The following is a 25,588-nucleotide window of genomic DNA, read 5'->3' as shown; positions in this document are numbered from 1 at the left end:
GGCGTTCAGAGATGCTCTTCTGGCTACCTTGGTGTAACGGGTGGCTATTTGAGTCACTGTTGCCTTTCTATCAGCTCGAACCAGTCTGGCCATTCTCCTCTGACCTCTGGCATCAACAACGCATTTCCGCCCCCCACAGAACTGCCGCTCACTGGATGTTTTTTCTTTTTCGGACCATTCTCTGTAAACCCTAGAGATGGTTGTGCGTGAAAATCCCAGTAGATCAGCAGTTTCTGAAATACTCAGACCAGCCCTTCTGGCACCAACAACCATGCCACGTTCAAAGGCACTCAAATCACCTTTCTTCCCCCCCATACTGATGCTCGGTTTGAACTGCAGGAGATTGTCTTGACCATGTCTACATGCCGAAATGCACTGAGTTGCCGCCACGTGATTGGCTGATTAGAAATTAAGTGTTAACGAGCAGTTGGACAGGTGTACCTAATAAAGTGGCCGGTGAGTGTATGTTCTATGCCGCTGACTATATGGGCAGCACTTATAGCTGTTATACTGTATATTGAGCTGTATGTCAGTATACATAGATCAGTATCATCCGTGCACTGTATACAGCTGTGATAAAAGTTTCCATCCCCCGCCAGATTTTTTGGCCTTTTCTCAGACAATCTGAAGATAACACAAAGCCTTCTCCTCGCTCCTGGTCAGTGGTCGGGTGATGCCATTTATTGTCTGACTTCTGGGTTTTCTCATGCCCCTGGTCAGACGTTCCCCTCCCCCGGTGATTTTGGCCCAGAAGCTCACACAGGTGTCCTCAGATCTACGGGAAAAGGTGGAAGAACTGTATAAACAGGAACGGGATCCAAAGAGATCTCCAAGGGATTGCTAATGCTGGTCGGCCGTGTTCACACTGTGAGTAACGAATGGAATCTCAGCGGCTCAGTAACAACCAAACCACTCAGGTACCAACCAAAATGTCCGCCACAACCGCCCCGAGAATTGTTCACATAACCCCGACATAAGATCAGCTGAAACCCAGGAGTCTATCGGTGCAGCTATTACACAATGCTCAATAAGGAGGCGCCTATGGGGGTGCGCAGGGACGTTATGTATATAAACATGGCAGTAATATTATACATTATGGGGGGTTGTATTATAGACCTTATAAGTAGCAGGACGGAGGCCATATGTATATAATAATAATAATCTCCCAGGATATTAGTGAGGAGCTGATATACACTAGGAAAGAGGGGGAGACACTCAGAGCGAGACATCTACCAGAGGGCCACCTAAGGAAAGCCCCGCCCATCCAGGGGCCACCTAAGGGAAGCCCCATCCAGTCCCCACCTAAGGGAAGCCCCGCCCATCCAGGGGCCACCTAAGGGAAGCCCCGCCCATCCAGGGGCCACCTAAGGGAAGCCCCATCCAGTCCCCACCTAAGGGAAGCCCCGCCCCATCCAGTCCCCACCTAAGGGAAGCCCCGCCCATCCAGGGGCCACCTAAGGGAAGCCCCGCCCCATCCAGTCCCCACCTAAGGGAAGCCCCGCCCCATCCAGTCCCCACCTAAGGGAAGCCCCGCCCATCCAGGGGCCACCTAAGGGAAGCCCCGCCTCATGCAGTCCCCACCTAAGGGAAGCCCCGCCTCATGCAGTCCCCACCTAAGGGAAGCCCCGCCCCATCCAGTCCCCACCTAAGGGAAGCCCCGCCCCATCCAGTCCCCACCTAAGGGAAGCCCCGCCCATCCAGGGGCCACCTAAGGGAAGCCCCGCCCCATCCAGTCCCCACCTAAGGGAAGCCCCGCCTCATTCAGTCCCCACCTAAGGGAAGCCCCGCCCCATCCAGTCCCCACCTAAGGGAAGCCCCGCCCCATCCAGTCCCCACCTAAGGGAAGCCCCGCCGCATCCAGTCCCCACCTAAGGGAAGCCCCGCCCCATCCAGTCCCCACCTAAGGGAAGCCCCGCCCCATCCAGTCCCCATCTAAGGGAAGCCCCGCCTCATGCAGTCCCCACCTAAGGGAAGCCCCGCCCATCCAGGGGCCACCTAAGGGAAGCCCCGCCCCATCCAGTCCCCACCTAAGGGAAGCCCCGCTCCATCCAGTCCCCACCTAAGGGAAGCCCCGCCTCATCCAGTCCCCACCTAAGGGAAGCCCCGCCCCATCCAGTCCCCACCTAAGGGAAGCCCCGCCCCATCCAGTCCCCACCTAAGGGAAGCCCCGCCCATCCAGGGGCCACCTAAGGGAAGCCCCGCCCCATCCAGTCCCCACCTAAGGGAAGCCCCGCCCATCCAGTCCCCACCTAAGGGAAGCCCCGCCCATCCAGTCCCCACCTAAGGGAAGCCCCGCCTCATCCAGTCCCCACCTAAGGGAAGCCCCGCTCCATCCAGTCCCCACCTAAGGGAAGCCCCGCCTCATGCAGTCCCCACCTAAGGGAAGCCCCGCCCCATCCAGGGGCCACCTAAGGGAAGCCCCGCCTCATGCAGTCCCCACCTAAGGGAAGCCCCGCCTCATGCAGTCCCCACCTAAGGGAAGCCCCGCCTCATGCAGTCCCCACCTAAGGGAAGCCCCGCCCATCCAGGGGGGCCACCTAAGGGAAGCCCCGCCCCATCCAGTCCCCACCTAAGGGAAGCCCCGCCCATCCAGCCCCCCACCTGAGGTATGCCCCGCCCCATCCAGCCCCCCACCTGAGGTATGCCCCGCCCCTGTATCTCAGTCAGACTTTTCTACCACTTCATCTCCTTCGTCCTTCTGTTCTTTTCTCCTCCATAGACTGGACATCGTGATCACGTGACCTCTGGTCTTACTGCACATGCTCAGTGAGGTGTGGTCACATGAGCTCTGTGTCTCAGGTACTTCCGCCCTCCATTGCCAACCATTCCCTCCTGCGCGTCTGCACTTCCGGGTGCCCTGCACTTCCCTGCCGGCTCATGCAGCCATTGTACCCGCAGGTAATACGGAGCCGCTCAGTGCAGGGCTGGATTATTAGTACAAGCTCATACTATGCAGTGCGGTCTATACACTGTGTAATGTCTCACTGTGTGACAGGGGGCGCTCTATACATGGAGCCTCCTATACTGCTCATTATACACTGGCTAGGATTCTCTGTCACTTGTGGTTTTCCTATTTCTATCATTTATTTGTTTGATTTATTTCTTTTTGTTTCTATTTTTTTATTATTAATTTTTTTTCTTTGTTTCTTATTTCTTCCCGTTCTTCTTCTCCAGGATGTCGGGGTAGTTCCTCCATTTACCTTTAGAGTTCCAGTGTATGTTATTGGTTCATATTTATCATCTGGGGTTTCCTGTGACCTCGTGTATATTTGGTGTCTGATCTGCCGTATATCTTACATACACCTCAGTGGAACAAACTGAACCCTTAAATTGCAAATTGAATTATATTGTGCCGAGGTCTAATAATAATAATAACTTTATTTCTATAGTGTCAGCGTATTCATGTCAGAGGACACATGAACAGACAATATGAGAGATTACAATGTGACAAAGAAATAAACATATCAAACAGGAGATCGAGGGAAACAAGAGATCAGGGGGCTGGGCACAAGAGCTTACAATCTATGAGGAGATAGAGGGACACAGGAGGTCAGGGGGGCTTGCTTGATACAATGCTCCAGCCATCTATTAATACATAAGGTGATATAAGTGAAGCTGTCTGAGCCGTCACCAGCCGCTCTATGTGACTATATAGATACTAAGTGCAGGGAAACTTCTAGATGGAGGAGTCTGAGGAACAGAGGAGGAAGGACAGAAGAGGATAAGACATCTTGCACACACTACACCCTGATCAGGACACAGGGTACGCCTGACTATACAGATGGGATTTTCGGGCATTATTGAAGCTGCTGTAGTTGGGGATTAATCGGACTGTCCGGAGTAAAAAGTTGCAGATCACCAGGGCAGCTGGAGAAAAACCTTGGAGACATGAGTGGGATGCTCAGATAACAGAGAATACAAGGCAAAGGTCATTGGCAGACAGAGAGGACGGTTAGGGTGCTAGACAGTAACCAAAGAGGAGATATTTGTGGTGCAGGTGGCAAGAGCGAGTGTCTGAATATATGAGGTAAATGTGAGTGTTATACGAGCCCAGACAGCGGGCATGCCGCTCAGTGTAATAGTAAGGCCCCAGCAGACATGGAGGTATCAGGGTGAGGTCTGTTACTAGATGGAGGGAACTTCTAGTGTTGGAAAGATTCCGTTTCAGATAAAGAGAAGAAATGATGTTATAAATATCACAGAGACAGTCACTGGGGTTGTGTATTAGTGCAGACGTGATGTCACTGCAGGAGGTATATATAACATAGAATTGGGTGTCATCTGCAGAAAGATGGGACTAGAAGCCAAATCTACTGATGGTTTGTCCAACTGGGTCTGTGTAGAGAGAAGAGCAGGGGCCGAGGACTGAGCCCTGATTTTCTCTCTGTACTTTCTGTCCATATAATAACTATATGGGAACATGCCAGCATTTCTGTCGGTATGAGTGACGAGCTGACGAACTGTGATTTACAAAAATGTGACAGATTTTGAAATTGCAGCATTTCCACTCCGGATATTTCTCTGCAATGTGTGGATGAGATCAGCCAGAATCCCGTCCAACGATTTCTGACCCATCCAATGCTGCTCCCTGGTGTCTGTGATCCAGCCTGATTATTCCCCATTATTCCATGGTCCTGCACCCCTTCATGTGACCTCATCCATTCTAGATACGGCCATATCTGTATCACTGCTCCTGCCAGAAGTAATCAAGGCTCTATTATCCTTCTTCCAGTACAACCACCTACCGAAGTCCCACCCGCGCAGGCCGCAGAGTCTCCCAATCCGTTCCCAATCTTTATGCTGTAACCGAGCCGCCATAGACGCCTAAAATGCCGCTACCGGTGTCTCAGGTGTGTGGCGGGGGCAACCGGACTCGGGAACTGTTAACAAGGATCGTATTCGGAGCATTAAGAAGACCTTCGCATCTAACTCACCGGAAAACCCATGGCGGGTGAGTACGTGATGGCGTCATTACATGTGTGTGTATCTCTGCTCCCTAGTATGTGTCATGTATGTCAGTGCACTGCTGGAGCTCTGGATCATTCAGTTCATTGCCGAGACTCGGGGTCTTTTATGTGACTTTGTTTTTTCTTCGTTTAAAAGAGTTGTCCAGGATAAAATAAAAATTATACACAAAACTAACCCCCCTCCTCCCCCGACAGCTTCTAATTTACTTAGTTTTGAAAATATACATATATATATCATGACCCTGATCGCCAGGCCGACACTTTCTGATCATCCGGCGACGTTCTGTTTCCCACATTTCCAGAAACTGAACATCACCAATATTCCCGCTCCGGATCTCCACTAGACTTGGATGAGCGGCTTTCTCATGTGCCGGAGTTGTCTCAAAAAACCAAACAATTGGGAATTCGTCTTAGACAAACTTGGTCTGTTCTTATGGAGGCCAAGAGGAGGTGTAAAAAAATAAATAAATATATATATATATATATATAAATCTCTATCTGCCACTTCTACTCTCCTTCTGTTTCCTCTTTCGGGTCTCCTTGCGGGGTCAGTTGCTCTGCTGGTGACATCATGGACCTGGGGTCACTGCAGGGGCCTCTGATGATGCTCAGTGGGCCTTTATAAGGAGACTTAAACGAGGTAACGGAAGGATAGGACTGTTTTTTACATTTTTTCTACACCTTCCCCCCGGGCCGCCACCTGTTACACTCCGGGGTCTCTTTAGAATAATTTCACCTCTGGTTTTATCTGAAGTTGTTTCACCTGAAACAAATCAGGGACCCAAGCCACCCAAATCCAGAACTAATCATGGCTACCTCAGCAGCAATGATGTGACCTCTGGGGCCAGTGACAGGTTGCAGAAGCCACGTCAGGGCGAGACACGAGCAGCCACTGTGAGGGAGGATCATAGGAGAGGTGAGTATGGTTTTGTTTGTTTTTTAACCCATTGTGCTTTTCTACTTTTGGTCCAGAAACCCCTTTAGCTAAACCTAGGCCATGGTCAATGGTCATGTGACTAGATGCATTGAAGTCTATGGGGCCGCGTGCCGGCCGTTGTGTTGTCATGTGAAGGGGCCTTTAGGTTTCTTTCAATCTTTTGCGTTCTCATGTAACATGTGATCTGTTTGTTATTCACAGCATTGTCACTTTGTCCTATGACTTGTATGACGGAACGGCGCCCGGGTCACCCCTGGTTTTGCTTCATGGATTGTTCGGTAGTAAATCAAACTTTCAGTCTATTGCTCGAGCTTTGGTGCGGCGGACTGGCAGAAAGGTAAGTGCCGGCACCTCGGGTGTCTTCAGAAATCGTCTTGTATCTCAATTCTGTTGCAAATCCGAATATAAACCCTCCTCCTAGTAATGTATGTCCCTATGGGGCACAATGAAGAGATGAGTCGTCTCTACCCCCTGGGGGATGGGGGGGTCAGAGATGGCCAGGTGCCGCTGTCTTACGCCGCTCTTGTAACGCCCATAGAGGTGTATATTAGTTATGGAGACGGCGCGGCACGGTGAGCTATGCTGTGTCTGTAACCTCTGACGTTTCCACCATATTCCCGTCTCTTGGATTATATTTCTACTAATACATTGCTGTTTGTCAGATCCGGCTGGATATGTGTCCTGGGTGTCTTTAGCTTCGTGGCTCCGATCACCTCTGATATCTGGCTCTAGGCTGGTCGCCTCCGTCACTGTCCTCCATATCTAGGCTCTCTACAACAATACTTCATCTGCCCCGGTTCTATCTCATAGTGAATATGGAAACCTGGAAGTGAAGGGGAGAGGAGACAAGAGAGCAGGAGAAACCCTGAGATGGGGACATGGCACGGCTCACTGTGATCTGTGGGTTCTGTAACTACTATAGACATAATGTACCTGTATGGGAGTTACAGAAACCAAATAGAACACCCTCGTCCAGATGTGTCTGTAACTCCTGACCTGGTAGGAGGACCCCTTTAACTTCCCAATGCCCAGCAAGGTCCTGTTATTGATATATATATGTGTTATATGCATAAGTGTGTGCACAGAAGGCAATAATACCAGTATGATAGTGGGGTAACTACCAGGGTAACACACGTACCAGCTGCTATGGGGGGCATTTCCTAGGGTGCAGTTAGTGAAAGCTTTGGGTGATTGGCAGAAATATAAAAAACAGAATATGCTCCTCCATTACTTTACTGGGACATCATAATATCTGCATGTGACATCATTATAATTACTTTATATACTGTGAATTATCCCTGTACGTATAGAGGAGACCCATATAATAATACACTTACAAGTTGTGCTATGGGGGCCCCATGGTTACTTGTGGTTTATGTTGTGCAGGTGCTGACAGTAGACGCTCGCAACCACGGCACCAGTCCACATTGTGATGTTGTCACGTACCCTGCTATGAGCGCTGATGTGCGGCACCTCCTGCGGCAGCTGAAGATTTCTACTTGTGTCCTAATTGGTCACAGCATGGGCGGCAAAACTGCGATGACCCTGGCGCTAGAGGAGGTGAGTGGGGCAAATGGTAGAGATAGAGAATAAAGAACATGTAGCTTAAATACAATAATGTGTGACTAGTAACGTGTCTCATGAGTGGACCATGAGGACCAACCATGGAGGTCGTACAAACTGTGACCCTCATCCTGTGTCTCTTATTGGGGTCATCGTAGTGACCGGCCAGAGAAGCCGCCATGTCATGTGTAATGCCATAAATACAAAATGCTAAAAATTATTAAATATTAAAAATAAAATATTAAAGTTGCTGAGCACAAACCAACCACGCTGTGCCCTTAAGGGGTTAAACCAGACTCCATGATGTGTTGGCACATACGCACGACCTCTAGTCAGACACAAGACCTGGGGTCTCCGTCCTTTGGCCCGCTCGTGGACTCTCTAGTTCTCTGTCCATTGCTCATGTTGTCAGACACAAGGCCATTTTGTGGTCCCGTTCAGTAACCTGTGAGTGACTATTGCTGGCCCAATTCAAAGACTAAGTGCTCTCCATGAAATCCCACAGCACACGAGGAGAGTTGGTATCAAGGTGTTTATAGCCACATACAGGAAGTAAACAAACAGCAAGCTCTGATTGGTTGGTTGAGGTATCCGCCTTCTGTGACATCAGCTCCAGGGCACCACCTCCAGGAAGTGATGTAGCTCCTTGCCGTGTGGCTTATCTGATGTCATTTCCTGTGGGAGTGACTTCTTGCTATGTGATTCTGTGGGTGTGGCTTCTGAACATGCGACTCTCCACATGGTTGAAAGCTACACCTGAGCACCCCCTGGAGGCCATCTTGTTATGTATTCAGTCTCAAATGTAAATAATTATACTGCATTTAATTTTAAGGATAAGAATGTTTTTGCGATCATATATTTACAACCTTCACAGTCCCCCCTAAAAACATTGTTGTACTCTCCCTAAGTCCCTTGGGGCCTGTAGGCTGCCTGGACCACGACGGGAAAGTGTAGGAGGATGCTTCACCAATTTGAGACGAGTGACCCCTTGTGGATCACCCCCCTTTGTACTTGGACTTATCCATGGTCCAGGGGCCTCCACTAACTATCCCTAATTACAGGTGCGGTATTCTTCATGATAAATGACTGTAGTGTCTTAGTGCCAAGTCCCTCCTCTGTTCCCAGGTAGCCACTTGTGTGCCTGGTGGCCACATACTAGATATACATCCTTGGGCAATATGAAGACTTTCTGAAGCTGAACACCACTTATCCCCCGTCTCTAGGTCTCTTTGGGGTCTGGTGACACCCCTGACTAGTTCTTCTCTGGACAACCCTTTCTTCCCTCTGTGAACCATCTGTCACTATCTTATACAGGGCATGAATCTTTATCTTAAAAATGCACTCCTCTTTACCTGACCTTACACTAGAGGTAGTTGGCAGACCTAAGCTAATATTCAGCTCTTCTGTGGGAAGGGTACCGCTATGCACTGGGACTTTGCATTTATCTTCAAATTTCCCTTTTACCCCATTCCAATCATACCACTTGCTTGATCTCCCTGTCAGGTTTATCTCTAACCATGGGAGGGTCACCGATCCTGCTATGGGAATTGGAACAAAGTGATTATTACTGATATTCAGTCACTGAACTCCAACATACCGTATTTTCCAGACTATAAGGCGCACATAAAATCCTACAATTTCCTCAGAAATCGTAAGTGCGCCTTATAGTCCGGTGCGCCTTATATATGGAAGCGGCAGCACACGAGGAGTTAAGCGGCGGCCGTCGGCAAAGTCTGCCTGCCGCTTCCATACATTGCAATGGGAGCGCGCTATTCAAATAGTATTCGTTCATCTCTAACTTCAATTGTAACTTCTTACAATTGAAGTTAGAGATGCGCGATTGCTATTTGAATAGCGCGCTCCCATTGCAATGTATGGAAGCGACAACCGCCGGCAAAGTCTGACTGCCGCTTCAAATGATTCTACCATTAAAAGAAGTTCTTTCCTCAGACCACGTCGGAATAGCCTTAAAGGCTATTCGTCTCCTACCTGTTACCATAGCCAGCACCGCCTTCTTCCCGAGCTGCGTCCGCCCCTTCTGTGTTGTCTTCTATGGGCCTCATGGATGACGCATGCGCAGTCGGCTCTGGCTGCGAGAGCCTGTTAAAGCTGGCTGCGCATGTGTCATCCATGAGGCCCAAAGAAGACAACACAGAAGGGGCGGACGCAGCCCGGGAAGAAGGCGGCGCTGGCAGGAGGTAGGAGACGAATAGCCTTTAAGGCTATTCCGACGTGGACAAGAGGACAGAACTTTTTAATGGTAGAATCCCTTTAACTCCTTGCGTGCTGAGCGCTTCCATTCATTTCAATGGAAGCGTGCCATTGAAATTAATAGAAGCGGCTGGCATGTGGGGGGTTAAGCGGCCGCCGGCAAAATTGGTGTGCCGCCGCTTTTCATCACATATAAGGCGCACTGGACAGCGCTGCGCCTTATAGTCCGGTGCGCCTTATAGTCCGCAAAATACGGTACATTATGAAAACAGGAGTCATATAAAGAAAACCTCATCTAGATGAAGAGATACATAAAGCCTAGTCTTTGCAGCACCAGGACTGTTATCCATGTTATCAGTTATCACCGGATGGTCTTTTAGAACCTCATGTATCCAGCCCACTGGTGCATTAACAGAAGTAGGATCACTAGTGGGCGCCACATCTTCTCAGTCCTCCTTCTGGGCAGGTCACGTTCTTGCAGTCGCTTGCATGGTTACACATCAACTTTCCTTCCAATTTGACTGAAGTCGATGTTGTCAGAAGCACTTGGAAGGGATCAGCAAACCGTGGATCAAAGCTCTCATGTGTTTCCAGTACTCAGTTTGGATCTAGAAGAAAACTGTCCAGTGAAGTGAGCTCTACTATCACTCTCGAAGGTCTTGGGACCCATACTTGCATACTACTTCAACAGCTTATCTGCAGTTGCTTTTGCGATGGCTTTCTGTACCGTATATGCCTCCAGCCATCAACACACACAAGCACGTACTCCTACCTTCCCACCTTTGGTAACTGTATATAGTCAACCTGCAATCTCTGAAATGGGTACAAGGCTTTGGGTCGTGTTCTTAAGGAAGCTTACTTTTTGGCCCATATTGTGCCTATCACATGCTACAACCCGGAGCTGCCTATCGTTTGTCCACCAGGTCACACATGGCTGTTATTGGTGGTGCACTTAAGAATGAGCTGCCTGCGCCATCATTGGAAACCATATCCCCTCTTACCTCTGCCCATCAGGCCTTGTGCACCTTGCTGCTCCCAAGTCGTATTTCCTTCTGGATCAGTTTGGTCTTGCAATGTTTTGAAAACCTGAAAAGAGATCGGAGACACTTTCTCTGGTATGGTGATCACTGGTGCTGAGACGTTCCCTAGGCTTTATCTGCAGCTAGTTTGGCGGCACCATCTGCCTTTATGTTAACTTTACTTTATTTTGTATCAGCCTTGGTGTGTGCCTTGACTTTGACTATATCCACCAGTTCGGGTAGCGATAAGGCCTCCATCAGTTCCTGACCTGCCTGGGAATCCTTTATAGGCTTACCATTAACCATAAGGAAAGCTCGCTCTCCAGATCAGACCATAGTCGTATTCTATATCAGGGGCATAGCGGGCCTACCCCCAGCTGTTTTACACCGTTTCAGTGACTGTTTCCACCTCAGCTTCTTGAGCTGAGGCCTGTGGGGTAATGGTTCTGCTTGCTTTACCTTGTTTTCAGTGACCACAGCATATCTGGTGCAGGATCCGCCATTTTTCCCAAATCCAAAACATCTATAAAAGAGTCTCAAAATTCTAAATTAACAATAGATGCACATGACCAAATCCTAGAATTTCTTGTTGCATCAGGTAAATACAGTTCATCAGACAATACATTGGTTGTCCTTCCTCCCTTGAATCTATTGCTAACAGGGTAGAGGGATGAAGTGTAGCATAAATATGGCAGTCTGAGTCGTCTGGCCATTGCAATGTGCTTAGTCTGGACCTGGGACATTATATACCATGTCCATTATGAGGAGGAAGCACTGTGACAGGGAAGTCCAGTACGATGTCGGCACTTTCCTCCAGGGACAGTTAGACCGCAGATACAGCCCTGACCCAGGAAGCTTCTCCTCTGGACACTGGGTCTAATCTAGCAGAATAGTAGGCTGCTGGTGTCCATGGCATTGAGTAAGCGCTGCTGCTGCTTCATATCCTAAAATCTCAAGTACAGCAGAAAGAAAAGATCTTGTCATAATTAGGAAGCTCTAAAATTCACATAAATAAGATTGCACACTTGAGGGAGCGGACCTGTTCTAGTTTAGTAATGCAGTCATAACAAGGTTGTATTCACAGGGATGCATTACAGATGTACTGCAGCAGGACACAAGGCCTAACAATGTCCTAAGTTGTGCCCCACCATTAGGGGGCGTGAGCTCTTGTATGGCTGAAGTCTAGCACCTGAATGACATACAACAATAACCTTAGTAAGGCAGAACTGCAGACTTAGATGCTTTACATCCAAGCAGGACACAGATACTGAAGCTTGTATCACATGTCTCCTGCTCTCAAAGCAACAATGTGCTCAAGGTCTAACCATCTACAATTACACGTCTCATTAATATGTTCCAACATTTTTAATATTGCCAGCTAAACACATGGGCTCCAGGGTCTGTCCACCATATTTGAAGCCTCTCCTCTGAGGGTGTTAATGGACCCTCTTTTGAGTTATTTAGCACCTCCCCCTCCTCACATGGGCTTGGAGTATTTCCTGTAAAACCCTCTTATAACACCTTATTTCTCATCTTTCTATACATATATATATATATTTTCCTTCATTACTTTCATCTATATTTTGCATTGTTCAACTAGTTTATCATCTTTCACCCATCCCCTCTGGTCTTCTGAAAGTCTCTGTCGCACCTCCAATCACCCAGGCTCCAAACAATGGTCTCCAAAACCAATTAGATTCCTTTTCTGTGTCCAGAAATCTCTGCCGTTATCTCTCCTTCCTGAGTCATCAAACTAGTTAAACTGGTGTAGAAACACATGGTCTAAGTTTAGCCATCTTTCCAACTATCAGAAACTAACTAATTAACAACTCAATGACCTTAGTAAACACACACACACACACACACACACACACACACACACACACACACACACACACACACACACACACACGACATTGCCAATCAGTGCAGCAGGCAAAAGAAATGGGAGAGGTTTTTTTTTTTAGTGGCCACTGGTCTCCCAATTCATTTACCACACAACATCTGCTAATAGACAATATACATGACTATCTCTCCTGCAAACCACAGCCTTCACTCAGTCACACTCAGAAATTCCTTAAAATGCGCAATACAAACAAAAAGACATTACAAAACAGACATAGGAGTTACTTCTAATTCTGAAACAAAGGATTCTCTGCTATACATGTGTACACAGATTCTCTATCTTAGGCCTTCTATTTACAGTACGGGGGGGGGGCTGTCCAAACACACTTTCTAACACCAAACTTCAGCTCCTCTAATATACAGTGCCTACAAGTAGTATTCACCCCCCTGCAGATTTAGCAGGTTTACACATTCGGAATAACTTGGCATTGTGACATTTGGACTGTAGATCAGCCTGGAAGTGTGAAATGCTCTGCAGCTGAATGTTATTTCTTTGTTTAATTTTTTTTTTAATTGTGAAAAGTTTATTCAGAGGGTCATTTATTATTCAACCCCTCAAACCACCAGAATTCTGTTTGGTTCTCCTAAAGTATTAAGAAGTAGTTCAGGCACAAAGAACAATGAGCTTCACATGTTTGGATTAATTCTCTCTTTTTCCAGCCTTTTCTGACTATTTAAGACCCTCCCCAAACTTGTGAGCAGCACTCATACATGGTCAACATGGGAAAGACAAAGGAGCATTCCAAGGCCATCAGAGACAAGATGGTGGAGGGTCACAAGGCTGGCAAGGGGTACAAAACCCTTTCCAAGGAGTTGGGCCTACCTGTCTCCACTGTTGGGAGCTTCATCCGGAAGTGGAAGGCTTATGGAACTACTGTTAGCCTTCCACGGCCTGGACAGCCTTTGAAAGTTTCCTCCCGTGCCGAGGCCAGGCTTGTCCGAAGAGTCAAGGCTAACCCAAGGACAACAAGGAAGGAGCTCCGGGAAGATCTCATGGCAGTGGGGACATTGGTTTCAGTCAATACCATAAGTAACGTACTCCACCGCAATGGTCTCCGTTCCAGACGAGCCCGTAAGGTACCTTTACTTTCAAAGCGTCATGTCAAGGCTCGTCTACAGTTTGCTCATGATCACTTGGAGGACTCTGAGACAGACTGGTTCAAGGTTCTCTGGTCTGATGAGACCAAGATCGAGATCTTTGGTGCCAACCACACACGTGACGTTTGGAGACTGGATGGCACTGCATACGACCCCAAGAATACCATCCCTACAGTCAAGCATGGTGGTGGCAGCATCATGCGGTGGGGCTGCTTCTCAGCCAAGGGGCCTGGCCATCTGGTCCGCATCCATGGAAAGATGGATAGCACGGCCTACCTGGAGATTTTGGCCAAGAACCTCTGCTCCTACATCAAGGATCTTAAGATGGGTCGTCATTTCATCTTCCAACAAGACAACGACCCAAAGCACACAGCCAAGAGAACCAAGGCCTGGTTCAAGAGGGAAAAAATCAAGGTGTTGCAGTGGCCTAGTCAGTCTCCTGACCGTAACCCAATTGAAAACTTGTGGAAGGAGCTCAAGATTAAAGTCCACATGAGACACCCAAAGAACCGAGATAACTTGGAGAAGATCTGCATGGAGGAGTGGGCCAAGATAACTCCAGAGACCTGTGCCGGCCTGATCAGCTCTTATAAAAGACGATTATTAGCTGGAATTGCAAACAAGGGTTATTCCACAAAATATTACACCGAGGGGTTGAATAATAATTGACCCACACTTTTATGTTTAACATTTATTAAAATTTAACGGAGCAACAGAACTTTTTGGTTTGTAAGATTTATGCATCTGTTACTAAATCCTGCTCTTGTTTGAAGGCTCTAACTTATTTGCATCTTATCAAACCTGCTAAATCTGCAGGGGGTTGAATACTACTTGTAGGCACTGTATACAGCAGGGTATACAGTCTCTCTCACATGTATACAGCAGGGTATACAGTCTCTCTCACATGTATACAGCAGGGTATACAGTCTCTCTCACATGTATACAGCAGGGGATACAGTCTCTCTCACATGTATACAGCAGGGTATACAGTCTCTCACATGTATACAGCGGGGGATACAGTCTCTCTCACATGTATACAGCAGGGTATACAGTCTCTCTCACATGTATACAGCGGGGTATACAGTCTCTCTCACATGTATACAGCGGGGGATACAGTCTCTCTCACATGTATACAGCGGGGTATACAGCGGGGTATACAGTCTCTCTCACATGTATACAGCAGGGTATACAGTCTCTCTCACATGTATACAGCAGGGTATACAGTCTCTCTCACATGTATACAGCAGGGGATACAGTCTCTCTCACATGTATACAGCAGGGTATACAGTCTCTCACATGTATACAGCGGGGGATACAGTCTCTCTCACATGTATACAGCAGGGTATACAGTCTCTCTCACATGTATACAGCGGGGTATACAGTCTCTCTCACATGTATACAGCGGGGGATACAGTCTCTCTCACATGTATACAGCAGGGGATACAGTCTCTCACATGTATACAGCAGGGGATACAGTCTCTCTCATGTATACAGCGGGGGATACAGTCTCTCTCATGTATACAGCGGGGGATACAGTCTCTCTCATGTATACAGCGGGGGATACAGTCTCTCCTCCATGTCACATATTATCAGCGGGGGATACAGTCTCTCTCACATATACAGTGCCTACAAGTAGTATTCACCCCCCTGCAGATTTAGCAGGTTTACACATTCGGAATAACTTGGCATTGTGACATTTGGACTGTAGATCAGCCTGGAAGTGTGAAATGCTCTGCAGCTGAATGTTATTTCTTTGTTTAATTTTTTTTTTAATTGTGAAAAGTTTCTTCAGAGGGTCATTTATTATTCAACCCCTCAAACCACCAGAATTCTGTTTGGTTCTCCTAAAGTATTAAGAAGTAGTTCAGGCACAAAGAACAATGAGCTTCACATGTTTGGATGAATTCTCTCTTTTTCCAGCCTTTTCTGACTATTTAAGACCCTCCCCAAACTTGTGAGCAGCACTCATACATGGTCAACATGGGAAAGACAAAGGAGCATTCCAAGGCCATCAGAGACAAGATGGTGGAGGGTCACAAGGCTGGCAAGGGGTACAAAACCCTTTCCAAGGAGTTGGGCCTACCTGTCTCCACTGTTGGGAGCTTCATCCGGAAGTGGAAGGCTTATGGAACTACTGTTAGCCTTCCACGGCCTGGACAGCCTTTGAAAGTTTCCTCCCATGCCGAGGCCAGGCTTGTCCGAAGAGTCAAGGCTAACCCAAGGACAACAAGGAAGGAGCTCCGGGAAGATCTCATGGCAGTGGGGACATTGGTTTCAGTCAATACCATAAGTAACGTACTCCACCGCAATGGTCTCCGTTCCAGACGAGCCCGTAAGGTACCTTTACTTTCAAAGCGTCATGTCAAGGCTCGTCTACAGTTTGCTCATGATCACTTGGAGGACTCTGAGACAGACTGGTTCAAGGTTCTCTGGTCTGATGAGACCAAGATCGAGATCTTTGGTGCCAACCACACACGTGACGTTTGGAGACTGGATGGCACTGCATATGACCCCAAGAATACCATCCCTACAGTCAAGCATGGTGGTGGCAGCATCATGCTGTGGGGCTGCTTCTCAGCCAAGGGGCCTGGCCATCTGGTCCGCATCCATGGAAAGATGGATAGCACGGCCTACCTGGAGATTTTGGCCAAGAACCTCTGCTCCTACATCAAGGATCTTAAGATGGGTCGTCATTTCATCTTCCAACAAGACAACGACCCAAAGCACACAGCCAAGAAAACCAAGGCCTGGTTCAAGAGGGAAAAAATCAAGGTGTTGCAGTGGCCTAGTCAGTCTCCTGACCGTAACCCAATTGAAAACTTGTGGAAGGAGCTCAAGATTAAAGTCCACATGAGACACCCAAAGAACCTAGATAACTTGGAGAAGATCTGCATGGAGGAGTGGGCCAAGATAACTCCAGAGACCTGTGCCGGCCTGATCAGCTCTTATAAAAGACGATTATTAGCTGGAATTGCAAACAAGGGTTATTCCACAAAATATTACACCGAGGGGTTGAATAATAATTGACCCACACTTTTATGTTTAAAATTTATTAAAATTTAACGGAGCAACATAACTTTTTGGTTCGTAAGATTTATGCATCTGTTAATAAATCCTGCTCTTGTTTGAAGGCTCTAACTTATTTGCATCTTATCAAACCTGCTAAATCTGCAGGGGGTTGAATACTACTTGTAGGCACTGTACCTCTGTGTACCCACCCCCATTCAGTAGCCTGCACTCTACCTTTCTTTTGTATCCCACACACAGACATGAGGGGTTTTGGGTTTTTTTGTTGTTGTTTTTCTTCAGTATGTCTTTGGATTCTGAGAGGAAATCCACACAAACACGGGGGGAACATACAAACTCTTTGCAGATGTTGTCCTGTAATGCTGCAGTGCTAACCACTGAGCCACCGTGCTGCCTATGAACATGGACTTAAAGGAGTCCATCATTGGTGGAGAGTAATCACAGGATCTAAAGTGGCAGAGAGATGCAGTTTCCCTAAGTCTGTGTCCACTGAAGGGACACCTGACTGACAGTCTAACCAGCCTTACCCTCACTGATGGCACTGAGCTATTCTCAATGCTGCTAAGAGGGCGTATCCTACAATCTGCTGACTACTCAGTGGTGTATTATATACTGGTCAGAAACTCAGTCCTCACAATTTACAAAAAGGGCAACAACCCCTATTACAAGAACCTTTTTAGGGGCACCAACCCCTCTAACACTCATGGGCACCAACCCTGGGGCAACAACCCCTATATATATATTTTTTATTTTTTCTTGCACGCACAACTTATTTAACCTCTGGATCTCTCAGCCACTCCAGTGCCCCTGACCCCACACAGCACCAAAATATACAGCCAATAGTCAGTCACACACGACTACAAATATCAAGTTCTTTAGATCACACAGCGGGGGAGGGGTCCCGTCGTAAGGACTGGCCCCCCAGGATCGACCCCGTCAGGCCCCAACTTACGGAAAATGCCCAAAGACACAGGTAAGTTAATGATTAGGAAAAAATCAGTAAACTTACTGTGTTCTAAAGAGGAGTTGATCAAGTTCCAGGTTTGGGCACCTCCCGGTTGTTGGGTGTGACACTTGTTCGGTCCAAAGAGCCTCCGGTCCCCCTCGAGTGTGATCCGAGTCACGGCACCAATTGTCAGACACAAGGCCATTTTGTGGTCCCCTGTTCAGCAGCTAAGCTGTGAGTGACTATTGCTGGCCAAATTCAAAGACTAAGAGCTCTCAATGAAATCTCACACCACACGAGGAGAGTTGGTATAAGGGTCAGTTCACACGTGAACTGCCCGCGCGGGTTTTGACACCGAGAGAGATGCGGTGAGCTGCGTCTCTCTCTTGTCAAAACCCGCCTGCCGCGACCAGGAAGTGATGTAGCTCCTTGCCGTGTGGCTTATCTGATGTCATTTCCTGTGGGAGTGACTTCTTGCTATGTGATTCTGTGGGTGTGGCTTCTGAACATGCGACTCTCCACATTGTTGAAAGCTACACCTGAGCACCCCCTGGAGGCCATCTTGTTATGTATCCAGTCTCAAATGTAAATAATTATACTGCATTTAATTTTAAGGATAACAATGTTTTTGCGATCATATATTTACAACCTTCACAATGTGACCTGCCTCTTATACCAATATATCGACCTAAATGACTTAGTTCTTTCCTCTTTGTCAGCCGGCCATGGTGGAGCGCTTGGTATCGGTGGACATTAGTCCTAGTCCTACACGACCGCAGACGGGATTCCCTCAGTATATCCGGGTGATGCAGAATGTGAGCTTGGAAGGGAAGATGCCGAGGTCTACGGCCAGGAGACTGGCAGATGAGCAGCTCAGCACAACAGTCAAGGTGCGGATGGATCACGTTCAGTCCATGGTTGGAGGAGACCATTGTCTGCCTATTCTTTCACACGTATGGTTAACCCTATAGACCCCATAGCTGTCAGATGTTACAGTGTTGGGACTCCCATAATCACTATGGAGCAGCAGTCATGTGCGCGGGGCCGATCTAGTCACACTTATTGGGAGCGACATAATAATTGTATTTGGTGGGGGTCGTCTGCTACTAATAATGGGCCATTTAAAGGGGGTCTCCACCTTCCAAAAATTATCTCCAGATACATCCGCAGCAGTCCCCTTGTGCAGTCTTTGCTTGGCCTCATTTTACTTGCTGCTCCTTGTATCCCTGTTAGTTGCATGCAGTTAATCTGTGGATTCATCTGCCTGCTCCCTTCTACACTCTCCCCTGGACTGAAATCCCTGGACACGCTCACACTCTCTCCCTCCCGGGGTTTGTGTTGTGTCACATTTCAATCCCTGTAGCGCTACATATCTGACCAGGTAATAAATCTCTCCCACATCTGAGGTCTATAGGAGGGACTCAGTTATCATGTGCTGCTGTGATGGTTCCTTTGCTGGCTGAACTGCTAACAGGGAGGGGTAGTGAGCTTGTAAATGAAACTTCCCAGCTGTGGTCAATGCCCTGACAATAAATCACATAAGCGGGGCTGAATTTAAACAGGGTCTATGAGGAAGTGTTGTGTACGGATATCTCCTGTCCCATTATTTTTAAAAACTGGATAACCCCTTTAAGCACGTGTAGCGGCTGAGGACATTAATTCACTGCATTAGTCAGGTGACTAGAAATGACGCAACATCACTTCACTATCTTGGGTTTCACTGACACTCCATGCTCAGTTGCCAATTTTGTAACCAATGAATTAAGGATCTCATTCTGCTAAATATCATCTTTATACACTTTTGTACACCGCCCTATGGGGACCACTTGTGGTTGGAGATGCACATTGCACAGACCATAGGGTTGCACATTTGTCACACTTGTGCACTCGTCTGTGCAGGATCCGTCCACACCCAGATCTGCTCTCGCATGTCACATAAGTCAGGACGTGACGTTTCAGCCATGTTGTTATTGTCTTTGTACAGGAATCTTCTATTCGCCAGTTTTTATTAACCAACCTTGTGCAAGAGAACGGTCACTTTAAGTGGAGAGTCAATCTTGACGCCATCTCAAATCATCTGCAAGACATCTTAGACTTCCCGGAGTGTCATTCCTCTTACACCGGGCCGACGCTCTTCCTGGGAGGAGCCAATTCTCCGTATATTAGGTAAGGAGAGATTTTCGGATTTCTGAGCCCTGCAACATTGTTATTAAATATCACAAATACATTTACTATCCATAACCATGACTGAACATCTCCCGAAGTACAGCTTGTAGATTTTACATGTATGGAGTAACACCGCCCGTAAAAGCCGTGTTACCCCGACATCTGTGATATCGACCTGCTAAGATGTCCTGTCTACAGCAGCTTAAAAAAAAACCAAAACACTAAATTCAGTGCAAAGTTCTCTATTCTAGTGATTGGAGCTCCATTTTTCTAGTAAAGAGCCCCAATTCCAGTGCACTTACCAGTAGAGGGGGCCAGTGTGCAGGGTGGCAGCTTCATGCTATTACCCCACCGGGATGAAGCAGTGATATCCTGCACGGACATTACTAGAAGATGGTGAGTACATAGATGGACCGAGGACAATGTTGTATACACTCACCGGCCACTTTATTAGGTACACCTGTCCAACTGCTCGTTAACACTTAATTTCTAATCAGCCAATCACATGGCGGCAACTCAGTGCATTTCGGCATGTAGACATGGTCAAGACAATCTCCTGCAGTTCAAACCGAGCATCAGTATGGGGGGGAAGAAAGGTGATTTGAGTGCCTTTGAACGTGGCATGGTTGTTGGTGCCAGAAGGGCTGGTCTGAGTATTTCAGAAACTGCTGATCTACTGGGATTTTCACGCACAACCATCTCTAGGGTTTACAGAGAATGGTCCGAAAAAGAAAAAACATCCAGTGAGGGGCAGTTCTGTGGGGGGCGGAAATGCGTTGTTGATGCCAGAGGTCAGAGGAGAATGGCCAGACTGGTTCGAGCTGATAGAAAGGCAACAGTGACTCAAATAGCCACCCGTTACAACCAAGGTAGCCAGAAGAGCATCTCTGAACGCCGCACAGTACGTCCAACTTTGAGGCTACAGATGGGCTACAGCAGCAGAAGACCACACCGAGTGCCACTCCTTTCAGCTAAGAACAGGAAACTGAGGCTACAATTTGCACAAGCTCATCGAAATTGGACAATTGAAGATTGGAAAAACGTTGCCTGGTCTGATGAGTCTCGATTTCTGCTGCGACATTCGGATGGTAGGGTCAGAATTTGGCGTCAACAACATGAAAGCATGGATCCATCCTGCCTTGTATCGGTAACGGTTCAGGCTGGTGGTGGTGGTGTCATGGTGTGGGGAATATTTTCTTGGCACTCTTTGGGCCCCTTGGTACCAATTGAGCATCGTTGCAACGCCAAAGCCTACCTGAGTATTGTTGCTGACCATGTCCATCCCTTTATGACCACAATGTACCCAACATCTGATGGCTACTTTCAGCAGGATAATGCAATGCCATGTCATAAAGCTGGAATCATCTCAGACTGGTTTCTTGAACATGACAATGAGTTCACTGTACTCCAATGGCCTCCACAGTCACCAGATCTCAATCCAATAGAGGAGCATCTTTGGGATGTGGTGGAACGGGAGATTCGCATCATGGATGTGCAGCCGACAAATCTGCGACTGCAACTGTGTGATGCCATCATGTCAATATGGACCAAAATCTCTGAGGAATGCTTCCAGCACCTTGTTGTATCTATGCCACGAAGAATTGAGGCAGTTCTGAAGGCAAAAGGGGGTCCAACCCGTTACTAGCATGGTGGACCTAATAAAGTGGCCGGTGAGTGTATATCTACATTCTGGCCACATTTGTGACATTAAGGGCTCGTTCACACGGTGTAATGTGCCGCGTGATGTGGCACGTGTACGCCGCGTGACCCTTTGCGTGCCGTACACGCTCCCATTCATTTCGAGCGGGGATCGTATGCGCCGCGGTAGTTTGCGGCCGTGCATTTAATACACACTGTAATGGCTCCGGTCTGTGAAATCCACTCAGTTTCCTGCTCATCGCTTCTATTCCGGGCTCCTTATAACACAGGCCAGGGATTCTGGGGTCACATGAAGGATGAGATTCTCAGCTCACATTGCAGTTCTATCTGCTTTATATCCAGAGACATCACCAGTTGATCACCCGGTCAGGACGGGCGTATTTTTAGGCAGATGACTCCAGTCCTGACTTAGTTCTCCTCTGCTGATATCTCTGGAAGTAACACAGGTAGAGCCGGTGATCTCGGGGTCCTGAGAAAGCGGAGTCTCCTCTGTAAGGTTTCATTGTTTCTCCTTCATTGTCCACCTGATATCTCAGACAGGATCGGTGTATCTGTTATCCATATAGAACACATAACATGTATCACTCATAGCTTGTATATAACACATATATACCGTGTTTAACTGCTGTTACTTATATTTCCAGCTCAGAGAATTATCCAGACATAGAACGTCTCTTTCCAAACGCCAGCGTGGAGTACATCGAAGGTGCAGGACACTGGGTACACGCCGAGCGGCCACAGGATTTCCTCAACGCCATCTGCAACTTTGTAGAGTCAACGTAAAAGAAGACAAAAACTTCTGTAGCATCACCCTGTCTATACCGCCTGTTCAGGTTTGTCAGACTGTCTGTACCGCCTGTTCAGGTTTGTCAGACTGTCTGTACCGCCTGTTCAGGGTAGTCAGACTGTCCGTACCGCCTGTTCAGGGTAGTCAGACTGTCCGTACCGCCTGTTCAGGGTAGTCAGACTGTCCGTACCGCCTGTTCAGGGTAGTCAGACTGTCCGTACCGCCTGTTCAGTGTTGTCAGGCTGTCCGTACCGCCTGTTCAGTGTAGTCAGACTGTCTGTACCGCCTGTTCAGTGTAGTCAGACTGTCTGTACCGCCTGTTCAGTGTAGTCAGACTGTCTGTACCGCCTGTTCAGTGTAGTCAGACTGTCTACACTACCTGTTCAGTATCCAACCACGTGGGGGTATCTAAAGGGTTACAAATGAGGACGTGGAATGTTTAAAGCTATTTAATGTGTAACTTATTGTGTAACACCGAGTGTAGCCGATGGCTGATATTTGTAACAGTTCTCATGATGGTTTCTTTCTCTTATTGTACAGACGTGCAGTTATATTGGTGATAACTTATAAAATAAAGCCCCGCCCTGTCATGTGAATTAGGAATAAGCTGTCACATTGGTGTCCATGAGGAGTAACATTACTTCTGGCCGTTCTACTCTGTATTTGGCCGGTTTCCTCTTTACAGTCTCTCTAATTCTCAATCTGGATTAGTAGGTAGAGACGAGCAGATGTTGATAACCCCCATAGACGGAACATGAGGAATACGGGAAGTTTCGCTTCTTCCCTCAGTCTGAAGATATATAAACCATTTTAACCTTTTCCCTGCCTTGGACGTTATATTGATGGTTTAAGATTCATTTTAAAGATTAGAATCTCATCTTTACAATGATACCAAGGTCTTCATGATAGCCCTTATAGTTAGGGAGCGATTCGCTGTTGAAAATGATATTTGGCATTGAGAGCCAATTGCAGATCTCAATTCCCGACAGCATATTCAACAGTGAATCGCTCCCTTACTATAAGGGCTATCATGAAGACCTTGGTATCATTTTAGAGAAGAGATTCTCATCTTTAAAATGAATCTTAAACCATCATGATAGCCCCATCCAGCCCTGAAATATAGGGCTCTAAAATCCCCCCTCCTGTCTAAGGAAGCATCTTTTGAACTGTAGTAGGAAGGGGAGGGGGGGATGAGGAGCCCTGCAGCCTGCACAGTGATAATGAAAGATCAGCATTACCTGTGCCTAACCTGTAGGTGACCCCAGGATGCTTCCCCCCGGTAGCAGGGGCTTCTGTCCCTGTTACCCCCCTCCTATCAGAGAGCATACTGTACTTTTGCTCTCTGATTGTCACATACAGGTGTAATGTAATTCCCCCCTGAGCTTTACTAGTGGGGTATTCTTATGTTATACCCCCTGAACATAACCAGGAAGGTTATTGGCGCTGTGACCCAGACGTTTACCATTGTCCAGGTCACAGCACCAAAAAAATAAGTCTCACCAAACACTTACACAACATATACAAAGTCATGGATAAAGTTTACATTTCACCCAATCCCTGTCCTGTCCATACCGGAGCTTGCTACAGTAATATACGTCTCTAGCGATATCTGTTACACGCTAATATAATAGTAATAACAATTATCACTAGAGATGACGGATAGATTGTACAATACTATAGGGGGATGGAAAATAATATTCTTATGTAAAGTCCTATTTAATCTGCATGCACACAATGGGATGGCGTTGGCTGTTTCTTTAACACCCGCCCCTGTAAAACTATACATGTGTGATATATATATATATATATATATATATATATATATATATATATATATCAAATATATCTATATACAATACAGACCAAAAGTTTGGCCGCACCTTCTCATTCTGTGAGTTTTCTGTATTTCCATGACTATGACAATTGTAGATGACACTGAAGTAACATGTGAGATTATAGACTTACCAAACAGTGTGACACAGCTGACAATCTGTCTTCTATTCTCACTTCCTTTTGCTTTGATTCCTGCTTTACACACTCTTGGCATTCTTTTTCTCTGCACTTAATATAATAATGTACAGCACCATGGGATTAATATAATAATGTACAGAGCACCATGGGATTACTATAATAATGTACAGAGCACCATGGGATTACTATAATAATGTACAGAGCACCATGGGATTACTATAATAATGTACAGAGCACCATGGGATTAATACAATAATGTACAGCACCATGGGATTAATACAATAATGTACAGAGCACCATGGGATTAATACAATAATGTACAGAGCACCATGGGATTAATACAATAATGTACAGAGCACCATGGGATTAATATAATAATGTACAGAGCACCATGGGATTAATATATTAATGTACAGAGCACCATGGGATTAATATAATAATGTACAGAGCACCATGGGATTAATATAATAATGTACAGAGCATCATGAGATTAATATAATAATGTACAGAGCACCATGGGATTAATATAATGTACAGAGCACCATGGGATTAATATAATAATGTACAGAGCACCATGGGATTAATATAATAATGTACAGCACCATGGGATTAATATAATAATGTACAGAGCACCATGGGATTAATATATTAATGTACAGAGCACCATGGGATTAATATAATAATGTACAGAGCACCATGGGATTAATATAATAATGTACAGAGCACCATGGGATTAATATAATAATGTACAGAGCACCATGGGATTAATTTAATAATGTACAGCACCATGGGATTAATATAATAATGTACAGAGCACCATGGGATTAATTTAATAATGTACAGCACCATGGGATTAATATAATAATGTACAGCACCATGGGATTAATATAATAATGTACAGAGCACCATGGGATTAATATAATAATGTACAGCACCATGGGATTAATATAATAATGTACAGAGCACCATGGGATTAATTTAATAATGTACAGCACCATAGGATTAATATAATAATGTACAGAGCACCATGGGATTAATATAATAATGTACAGCACCAAGGGATTAATTTAATAATGTACAGCACCAAGGGATTAATTTAATAATGTACAGCACCATCGGAGTAATATAATAATGTACAGCACCATAGGAGTAATATAATAATGTACAGAGCACCATGGGATTAATATAATAATGTACAGCACCATGGGATTAATATAATAATGTACAGCACCAAGGGATTAATTTAATAATGTACAGAGCACCATGGGATTAATATAATAATGTACAGCACCATGGGAATAAAATAATAATGTACAGCACCATAGGATTAAT

General features: G+C 46.5%; 1 protein-coding gene across 1 annotated transcript; it reads left to right on the top strand.

Moving 5' to 3' along the window:
• Positions 1-2,819: 2,819 nt before the first annotated feature.
• ABHD11 (abhydrolase domain containing 11) lies at positions 2,820-22,874 on the top strand. Its single transcript, XM_075269985.1, has 8 exons — positions 2,820-2,898; positions 4,733-4,951; positions 6,106-6,241; positions 7,291-7,464; positions 18,393-18,563; positions 19,658-19,839; positions 22,143-22,331; positions 22,673-22,874. The coding sequence occupies exons 2-7, from the start codon at positions 4,830-4,832 to the stop codon at positions 22,279-22,281; spliced, it is 924 nt and encodes a 307-aa protein (XP_075126086.1). The 5' UTR covers positions 2,820-2,898; positions 4,733-4,829; the 3' UTR covers positions 22,282-22,331; positions 22,673-22,874.
• The last annotated feature ends 2,714 nt before the right edge of the window (positions 22,875-25,588 follow it).

This window comes from Leptodactylus fuscus, chromosome 4 (genome assembly GCF_031893055.1).
Source record: "Leptodactylus fuscus isolate aLepFus1 chromosome 4, aLepFus1.hap2, whole genome shotgun sequence".
NCBI lineage: Eukaryota > Metazoa > Chordata > Amphibia > Anura > Leptodactylidae > Leptodactylus > Leptodactylus fuscus.
Note: the sequence above shows the minus strand (reverse complement) of the source record. Positions and strands in the feature narration are given on the sequence as shown.

Bases quoted from the DNA above. Each gene is read 5' to 3' on its own strand.
- ABHD11 (XM_075269985.1), top strand. From the start codon at position 4,830: ATGCCGCTACCGGTGTCTCAGGTGTGTGGCGGGGGCAACCGGACTCGG. The intron at 6,242-7,290 runs GTAAGTGCCGGC...TATGTTGTGCAG, and splicing joins TGCGGCGGACTGGCAGAAAG to GTGCTGACAGTAGACGCTCG. The intron at 18,564-19,657 runs GTGCGGATGGAT...GTCTTTGTACAG, and splicing joins AGCTCAGCACAACAGTCAAG to GAATCTTCTATTCGCCAGTT.